The sequence below is a fragment of the Myxocyprinus asiaticus genome, chromosome 15, assembly GCF_019703515.2.
Source record: "Myxocyprinus asiaticus isolate MX2 ecotype Aquarium Trade chromosome 15, UBuf_Myxa_2, whole genome shotgun sequence".
NCBI classification, from domain to species: domain Eukaryota; kingdom Metazoa; phylum Chordata; class Actinopteri; order Cypriniformes; family Catostomidae; genus Myxocyprinus; species Myxocyprinus asiaticus.
Genome location: NC_059358.1, coordinates 26,482,107 through 26,492,619, shown reverse-complemented (window position 1 = coordinate 26,492,619; position 10,513 = coordinate 26,482,107). Strand labels below are relative to the sequence as shown.

The window sequence follows — 10,513 nt, the reverse complement described above, 5'->3', positions numbered from 1 at the left end:
ACGAATCCAGTAGTAAAACTAATGTCTTTTAAAGCGATACGATTGCTTTGGGTGAGCATCAGATCAATTAATAAACAGAAGTGTCTTTTTGTCACGTTTTTTTCTTATTACTTCCTGAAACATATATATATAACATAGACAATGACATATCGTCATGTACAGCAGACTGTCCTGATTCAAACGAGCCCAAATGCAACATAATATGATAACTAGATTGTGAAATATTTCTCAAAGAGTGTACATGGAAAGACGATCCACAAGAGGGCGCTCAACACAAATGTGTTTGTGTGGGTGTATGTGTGTGTGTGTGTGTGTGTGTGTGTGTGCACATGTCCGAGGACTTTGTATGTGCAAACACACATCCACATATGTGCTCATCTAAAGGATTTGGATGCTCCTGAACTCTTAATATATCTGTATTTTGTAGTCTAATACATTAATTTCTTTTGGCCGGTCATTTTTGACCGGGAACACAAGTGTAATAAAGTGAAATAAAACCAATAAATTGCTAAGAAAATTGTCCACTTTTTTGTGTGTTTTCAGATAACATATGTGAGCAAAGTCAAGAAATTTTATTCCAGTTGGATTAAGTTAAAAAAAAAAAAAAAAAAAAAAAAAAAACAATCGTTAAAATAAAAAAAGTTGTCTGGGTCAAAATGACCGAACACAACATAAGGGTTAAATGGATCTAAAGTTGTAACACCTTCCTCAGAGAAGAGATAAGTATTTTCACTTTAGAGAGTTAATCACAGTCACATAATCCAGTAGCGAAAGAATGAACTTTGTGCACTTTTGTGCATAAGGTAGTCTACTTTCAGAACAGCTGAGGTGATTAGATCACAATACAAACATGCCAAACAGCCCGGTAGACGCAGTTAATGAATCACTGATTTTTTTTCAAGTGTCATTTAACTCTTCACTCTATATAATCCTGTGGGATCCTGAAGTCTGATCTTGTAGCCAAATAATTAATCTTGATCAAGGTCAAAATTAAACAGTTGAATTAAAAAAGTATTCAGTATACCCATTTTGCTGACATTTCTTAAATTAAAGCAATTTACATTACACTACTTGATGCGAGTTGTTTATAATTCTCAGGGAGCAATCTGGGTTTAACTGATTTACTAAAGGGAAGAGATGGCAGGTGTGAGGCAGGACTTTTTCCTCTACTTTAAAGTGAGCCTACATATCCTTAACCAATAACTTACATCTTATTTATAGTCAGATGTGTTATTTGTTGCTTCACTGGTGCACACAAAAGTTTTGTCAAAACACAATGCCTGTTAATTTACAAACATTAAAAACAGTCACAAAATGTCCCGTGTCCCTCAAATGTCTACAGCCATGTCCTGAAATAACTGTAGAGGTGACTCATGGTGACTCATGGTTTTCCTTTCTCAGACTTTTCCTTTCTTCTTTATCTTTGTTTGGGATGTGTTATATGCCTGAGCTGGCCGGGTGGATATTCCCCCAATTGCAATGCTGCAGTAGTTTTTTTTAAGTTTGAGCAGGGAGGAAGGAGTTTGAGACAGTTATTTTTTTCTTCTTCTGTGTAATGTCGTGGAGATCTTTATGTTTAAAAGGGTATTGTGTGAGGGGCTAAGCAATTTGGCATCACACTTTAAAGCAACACCAGTAACAAATGATCAGAGAGTGTCCTACTTTACATGTATTCACCGCTGTGTGATCTTGTTGCTTAGGTTACAATCAATACTCTAACAAAAAAAAAAAAAAAGGGAGGGAAATGGAGGGATTTTTTTTCTTTTTTATGAAAAGGAGATTATTTTACACCTAAAAAAATGGGAAAGGGGAGAGAAAGGGAGGGATTTTTCTTCTTTTTTTATGAAAGGGAGATTAATCTACACCTTAAAAAAATGTCAAAATCAGAAAACATTATTTAAAATGACTGAATCAACCTAATTACAACAGGTAATTATAATAGTAATTGTAAGGGTGAAATTAGATATAGACGTAACATATGCTGGTAATAAACGTTCCTTTTTTTCAGCAGGGAAAGCCCACAACATGATAGATAACAAATACGATAAGCATCTTTTGATGCTTACCACCATCAGTTTTGTTAAAATGCTCACTGATGTCTTTTGAATTAACCGAATCAGTTAGAAGAAATATATGGAGTCAGATTGAAGCTGTAATAGCAAGTTGATTTTATGCATTTCTTCTCAACACAACATAAACGGCAGACATCTCAGAATCTTCACAGGACCGATTAATCCCCCTGTTGTTAAATCATTTAGTAAAGAAAGGTTTTAAGAACTTCACAAGACATGAAAATGGTCTCAACAGATTTTATTGACAGAAAATAAATTGACAGGAACTGAAGTGGTGAAAATAAAGGCAGAAAACATTAAAAAGAGACTGCATAGTAATGTCATGTTATACTTAAAAAGCTTTGCAAAAAGGAAAAATAATTTTAACAGAATTAGCAGTGCTAATTTTATTTCACAACAAATTGGCAGCTGACACTGGATCAGTATACTGTAGATCCAACTGACTTTTACACTGACTTAAGGTTTATCATTATCATAATACTGCACATAGTATTATATATTTAAAATGTAACCACATCTTAAATGAAATAAATAGATATTCATTATTGACTATAAAAAAGAAAAGAAAAGTATTGCTTCCTCAATGTAGTGAGTATCAGCAGATAGCATAGCACAGAGCGATATAATCATTCATTTATGTGTGTGTATATATATATATATATATATATTTATCAATATACTAGTACAAATGCTTTACTCTGTGTATTGTATTGATAGTCTGAGTATCTTCTTGATAACATAATTTTCTCCTTTAATTAAAGGTGAAGTGTATAATTTTTCAATGGGTCTGTTCCAAAAACTTAGTAAGCTGCCTTGTTGTCTCCGGCTTACATGGGCCGCATCCTTACTGAAATGATGCCTCATAAGTGACCGATTTCACACGCAGCACACGCGAGGCTCTTATTTAGTGTAACTTTAATGGGTAACACTTATGGTTGTATTTGTAAACATTATTTAACATGAACTAACAATGAACAATACTTAATAATCTTATTTCATGTTAATTTCTACATATACTAGTCCATTTTTAACATTAGTTAATACAATATGAACTAACATGGACAAACAATAAAAAAATTTATTTTTATAAATTGACATTAGCCAAGATTAATAAATGTTGAAAAATTGTATTTTACATTGTTAATGATACCTAATGCAAACCTTATTGTAAAATGTTACCTAGTAATTATCATACTTGCAGTTTCATAATTTCGCCTAGGGCCCCACAGACCCGCTGGCTGGCCCTGTATTAAACTGTTATTTAGCGATACTTTTCAGTAGTGAATGGATTAGAAGTATATTAATAATCAAAATGTATCTTGCTTTGTCCGCCATCTTGGATTTATTTTTCCGCTGAGCTCATCACACCTGGGGAAGGATACATTTGATTATATCTTGGAATTTGGCCAAAACAAGATATCTTATGAAGCAGCATAGTTGAGATCCCTAACTTTTGGACCAGCATTTGCGTTGGGAGCACGCCTATGATGTCTTAAAATGCTGTCTCAAGAGGATGTTCACTATGTTTTGGAACAGACCCATTATGTTAAAATAGCCTACTTTACCCTGTCCCAGCTTAATATGCAGAGACAACGTAACAATTTATTGTTATGTTGATTTTCCCGATAAGTGTAAAAAGTGTGGCACTTTCAAAGCATGTTCTGCTCGTTTGAGCATCCTAACCAGCCCAACAGGGCAACATTAACTAAGTGTGGAGGTGTTTGGGATGGGACTATTTGTATTTCAAAGCAATGGATGACGAGGGGAATGTTTAGAATGCCTGTTTTGAAAACAATCATAATATTTGCAGTTCCGCTTGGTTCCGCTACAGGCACAGAAATGAGACACTTCACCTTTAAGCTTGATTTAATTTACGTTTACAGTTTCCCAGATTTACATTTATTGTTTTTAAGCACTAGTGTAAATACTGTATTCCAGGCCTGTTCTGAGGCAGGTGTTAAGTGGATATAATGAATAATGCATTAGATTTGTGTTCTCACTGGAGCAGCATTTCAATGCATTTTGCTTCCACAGCAAAAACTTAAAATACTTGCCCTCATTGTACATTTCCTTTGCCTCCGCAGAACGAGACCATAGCCCTACCCAGTATAAACAAAGCCAATGTCTGGACAATGGCAGCAAAGCTAAACATAAGTTTCCTTTCTCCCTCATATACATTATTACATTCTCAAGAAATCTGTGCCATGTAATATTACATATATATGTTTATGAGCTATATATATATATATATATATATTAATAGATAAAGTTAACATACATGACCCCCTTAGCTTCTGTATAATCAGTGCATGTTATATACGTATATCAAAACATTATTATTACTATTATTGAATGAATGAAATATAACATTCTTTCATTCATTTATTCATTCACTATTATTTAAAAAAAAAATTTTTTTTTGTGTCAGTTCTGCCTTTGGTGTAGCAACAGAGTCATGATTACATGTGGACTGAAGGCCAAACACAAAGCACTGCAATATATAAAGCTGTGAGACTCTAAATGCTACTAAAACAATAGAATGACAGAGTTAACAATATATCAGTAACAATTTACAAAGACGCCCATTGTTATAAAAGAAAATGAAATAGTACAAATAAAGAAATTATATGTTAGGAATTTTAGCAAACACTCTTAACCAAAGTGACTTACAGTTCACTTGTTACATGGCTAATCCCCGTAGAGCAACATGGGGTTAAGTGTTTTGCTCAAGATCATAGGTCGCCCTTTTTGGTTACCAGTCCAGATCTTCACCCACTACGCCTGATTGCTTTGTCCAGCCACATTGTAACGTGTCCTGTGGTAAATGATAATAATAACAGTAGTAGTAATAACAATAATACTACTAATAAATTCACTTCCTGTGAAGTGAAAAGATTTGTGTCTATGATCCAAACAAAAAATATTGTATAACCTACACCAACTATACAGGCTGAAATGTAATGGTCCTTATACAGACATTTCTTCTAGTAGAATAACAGCATCAGTCTTGCATATTAAACCCAACTTTGTTTAAGGAACTCACCTGTTTCCAGAATTCTGACACCAGAACCAAATGGAACCACCAACAATCAAACCAACAATCACCAATCCCAACACAATTAAAGCAATCCCCCAGTGAGGTGAACCTGGTGAAATATGTCAACAAAAGCTTTAGAAAATCTATTAAATAAATAGTTCATCCAAAAATTTAAATTCTGTCATCATGCCATTTCAAACCCATAAGACTTCCTTCTGCTGAACATGTTGATAACATCAAACCTCATTGGTTCTCATCATGTCTCGTTACCAAACGTCATGACATCATGTCACATGTTTGGTAGTGAGATGTGATGAGAACCACTGAGGTTTGATGTTATCGATGCAGCCACCACTTTTAAGCGATTTATTACTGAATTGATCTGAAAGTAAATATCTTCTTAAATTTCATTCTGTTCATCGCACAATGTAATCATATCACGTCAGTAAACTTAGAATATAGTGCATTAGTCATATCGATTAGCCTACTTTAACGGTGGTTTTATGGTGTTTTTTGACCATTTTCGACCAGGCCAGCGTCACTATTCACTTACAGTATGTCAAATAAACCCTGTAAAGACATTTTATAAATTCACCGTTTATGTTCCACAGAAGAATGAAAGTCATATATGTTTGGAGTGACATTAGGGTGAGTAATGGCACTTTTTGGGTGAACTGTTCTTTTAAGGTATTAAAGTTAATATAAAACAAGGTCAAGTAGAAGTTTAAATTACATCAAAACATTAAATTTTTAACTGCTTATTGGCATTATGGTTTTCACCTTGTTTGTCCTCTGGAGGCACATTCACTGATGTTTCTTGTTGTAAAACTTAAGGCACAAACACAAAAGCACACTTTATATACAGTAGGTTTCAGGTTCAGGATGTTATGTTACTTCCAAATCTATGAATGATTATTTTTTACCTTTATCAATAATTCTATTTGACTGATCTCTTTTATACTGTATGTCATTATGATTTTACATACACTTTAACATATCTTAAACATACTGATGAAAATGATGATGCACCACATACACTACTGGTCAAAAGTTTTGAAACACTTACTCATTCTTTATTATAATTTTTTATCACATTTTAGAATAATAGTAAAGTCATCAAAACTATGGAATAATATAAATGGAACAATGGGAATTATGTTGTGACTAAACAAAATCCAAAATAAATCAAAACTGTGTTATATTTTAGCATCTTCAGAGTAGTCACCCTTTGCTTAGAATTTGCAGAAATGTAATCTTGACATTTTCTCAACCAACTTCTTGAGATATCACCATGGGATGCTTTTTAAACAGTATTGAAGGAGTTCCCATCTATGTTGGGCACTTATTGGCTGCTTTTCTTTATTATTTGGTCCAAGTCATCAATTTCAAAAATGTTTTTGTATTTATTTTTTTATTAAATTTTAGATTTATAATGAAATAAATTAATATGGTGACACAATTATATTTTTGTCTACAAAACTAATTTCAGACATTTAAGCATACGCCTTCAGAGCAAAAGATTTTTAAGATCATGAGAAACATTTCAGTCAAGTGTTTCAAAACTTTTGACTGGTAGTGTACATCTGGAAAAATTACCATCAACTTATAATGTAATGGACAGATGTGTAACTCTTGCAAAATACATCAGTTTGCAGAAGAAGATCAGGATTGTTTATTTTCTTGTTCTAAAGTAAAAAGAAACATTAAGAACAAATATCTTTTGTGAATATGAATGCATCAGAGGATTAACCAAGTCCTAACAATAGTTTCTAGAGCATCTGTGGTGTGAGGCTTCATTATGCTTACCTATATAATTGACTGTACAGTTATACTGTAATAGAAGAAAAAATATGTATTGTTAAAAACTCACCTGTCCTTTCAAAATCGATAATTATAGTACAGAGCCACACAAACAAGCTTTTGAAACACAGGCTAAAGAAACACATTTGTTGCTCCCACCTGAATTTGTTCACAGTGAATTTGCCATTGAAGGTTCATACAAGTACTGACTGTCAGGTTCTGAGGTGTCATATGCACGACACATCCTAACTTCTCCCCACTGCCATGCACAGTCGAATCAACAATAAATGTTCCATTCTATGCACAGAAGAACAGAAAACAGAGGAATAACAATATTACTCTCTCAATACTATGATTTAACAATTACCAAATTACATAAAATCCTAAACATCAAACGTGCCCACCTGATGATACCATCCATGTTCGCAATCCATGTTCAAGTATGCATAGAAGCTCGGCAGCACCTGGTATGTATATTCCTTGTCCGTGGACGTGAGTATACTCTTACATGATGGTATTTCCTTTTTTGTAGGACATTTTTCTGATAAATGACAAACACAAAACACAATTTAATTAATATGTTATCTTTTTATATTCTTCTAGGCAGCTGAGTTGTTGATTGCTAACTGGATGTGCTTCAGAACCCAGATTTTACTGTCGACATCAAGTCGTGACCCAACACAGTACCAAAATTATTATCATACAAAAAGTAAACAAAATGTCCTTAACATCAAACATTGAAGTTTATTAACATTACCATGAACTGCATAGACCCAACAACAATATTCAAAATGTTTAACATGACATAACAGGAGTGTGATTTACCAGGTTAACATAATGGAACAAACACTGGGCCAGAAAATGTATTTGTATTAACCATATTAACATGACATGAATCTGAGTCAAAATATGGTAGAATTTGATTGAACCCGCAGCATTTGATGTCAACAATAGATATGGTAAACTCCACTCTTTTTAAAATTGATAAGCCTAGTATTTATCTTACTATCCAATCTGCATTATGTTGTTAGTTTCATTTTATTATATGCATTTAGCATTGTTTATCTTGCTGTCCGCAAATTTTGGGTCCCAGCCCATCAGTTAGAGTACAGCGGGACTAAAGGCTCTGCGGTCTCAGCGCGCCTACAGACGCATGCTAGGGATGGACGATAACACTTATTTTCTTTTCGATCCGATACCAATAATTTCAAGTACAATGTCGTCGATACCGATACCAATACTTCTATTACATTTCTTTTTTTTTTTACGATTAATTGGGATAAAATGGGTAATATAAAAGAATATTTTTAGTCATAATTCAAGTCATTATTATTATTATTATTATTATTTTTGCCTAAACAGAAAATTATTAGACTTTTGTTTTATTTACCCTTACAAAAATTAACCATTTCACTATAGTTTAACCATGGTATTTAGTTAAACCATAGTTACCACACAATTAACCATGGTTACTACTACAATATTATTGTAGTAAAACAATGGGTTCAGCCCCCCCAAATAAAAAAATAAAATAAATAAATACAAATAAAAAACATGGTTACTACAATATTACTGTAGTAAAACCATGGTTAACTATTTTTTAATTACTTATTAACAACAATTACACACAATTATAAGAAATAAGAAATGTCACCTTTAGATATGTTATTTTAGAGTGAATTTACTCAAGAAGCAGTGGTGTAGTGGTGTCTGAAGATGTGGGCATACTGTGAATTTATGAAAAACGCATGAACCCGATCTCTAAAATTAAGTTATATTTATATACAGTTCATGTAAAATGTGTAAGAATTTTTGTTTTTTCCATTAAAATTGTGACTGTTGTAATTATAGTCCCACATAAACTTACAATATGTGTATCAGGGTAAGTTTCTTGCTGGCATGGTGTAGATTACACTGCTAAGAACAATGATATGGTAACTTCATGTTAAATATGTATTTAAATTAATAGGTGTCATTAATGTTCCTTTTATTAGGCTACTATGAAAATGTTAATACTTTATGAATTAGTTTATTAGTTAGAATAATAATAATACGCAATAAACTGTTAAGCATTGTAGCTAATATGAATAGTAATGTTCACCTTAACATGTTATCTTGTATTACCATATATAGTCTACATAAAAATTAATGGTTATATTTTTTTATTTGTGTACTATTATGTGATTTTCTGTGTAGAGTGAAATTGTTTTCCTACTTAGAAATATAAATGTAACTTATTTGATATCACGAGAAAAAGGCACCAACGACAGCAATAAAAGGCAAAAAAAAAAGAAAAGAAAAAAAAAGAGCATAAAAAATGATCAGGGGTGCAATAACATGCAGTATTTTCACAAAGTTTAATTGCATAAGTTAAATTTAAATGTATATTATACATATATTTACGTTTAGCAGGGAAATAAATATGCAGTGCAAATTATAGTTTCTCCAGGGATGCGTGTGTATCAGACGCTGGAAATGTCCCGCCCCTTACTAAAACGGAAAATATGATTGGTTAGCAAATATCTACTCGCGTCTGAAATGAACGTTCTGATTGGTCGGACTGTCTGTCTTGCCAGTGCTCCCCAGTGCATCTCCTTGCGCGTTTAGTGAGAATCTCTGTAAAAAAAATAAAAATAAAAATAATAATCACTCAAGTTCCGGGTCAAAAGCCTCCTCGTTGTTCTGGCGGCCACACGTATCATCACTTATTTCAGGTGGGCATACGCAAAACCCTAAAACAGATAGGAGAACATACGACTCTACAAGGCACTGATCCCTCTTGTTTGAATGAGTCTTGTGACGGCGCAAGCGGTTGAGCGGAAGAGACAGTTCCCATCCTGCACAAGTATTTGCTAATATATCGGTACTTTAGGATCGATCCGACCATCCCTAACGCATGCGAGCGCATTCAGTAATGAAAAGCAAAAATGCAGCATGTAATTCATTCGGATCATTCATGAGGTTGAAACTAATTAGTCGACAATGTGCAAATACTAGCAAAGTTCACCACGCGTATTGGTAAAGAGGACGAATAAAAAAGGTTGTGAGAATGACCTTTTATAGGCTACGGCTTTAAAACTTTTCAAGCCACTAACTCACCTTCAGAATGACGAGATTCCGCAGACGTATTAAATACTAAAAACATCTGCAACACAAGGAAAAGTGCGCGTAGGATCGTCCCGGTCATCGCTGTCGTTGTCCTCCTTGGTGAAGGCTGTGTTGCCGGTCTGCGCATTCTTCTTTATGTGCGAAATCCGGAAGTGTTGACAATACCTCAAACACGTAAACCAGCACGACTGTTGCTCATATCTGGCCTGATAAGCACTGTTTCAAAAAGCACGGCCTGTCACTCGCCGCTATGAGTGCGGACTTCAAACGGCAACGCCCGTGTGAAACTAAATAAATACATCACAAACTGGTAGGCTGGGTTATTTAATGTTGGCTTTAAATGGCTTGATTGCTGTTCTTCAGTCATGTCAGAGAACAGAAAACTCTAAAACACTGTGTTGTCAGCTATTGAAAAGCACCTGAGTCTGAGACAGTGATGTTGCCAAGGGTAGGCCTGGGCCCTCCCAAATTAAACCGTGGTCCACCCAGAATATTA

General features: G+C 33.9%; 1 protein-coding gene across 3 annotated transcripts; it reads right to left on the bottom strand.

The window, feature by feature from the left end:
- Window positions 1-2,295: 2,295 nt before the first annotated feature.
- Window positions 2,296-10,513, bottom strand: LOC127452911 (uncharacterized). Of its 3 annotated transcripts, XR_007899327.1 has the most exons (8): window positions 10,009-10,507; window positions 7,314-7,450; window positions 7,069-7,206; window positions 6,916-6,940; window positions 6,706-6,794; window positions 5,890-5,937; window positions 5,116-5,218; window positions 2,296-4,887 (listed from the first exon to the last, which is right to left on the bottom strand). XR_007899327.1 is itself a non-coding variant. In XM_051718791.1 (7 exons), exons 1-7 carry the CDS (start codon window positions 10,142-10,144, stop codon window positions 4,848-4,850), a joined length of 627 nt encoding a protein of 208 aa, XP_051574751.1. In that variant the 5' UTR covers window positions 10,145-10,506; the 3' UTR covers window positions 2,296-4,847. The 3 variants fall into 3 exon arrangements, 1 of the variants encoding a protein (XP_051574751.1); XR_007899326.1 differs by having other exon boundaries at window positions 5,890-6,794; window positions 10,009-10,513; XM_051718791.1 differs by lacking the exon at window positions 6,706-6,794 and having other exon boundaries at window positions 10,009-10,506.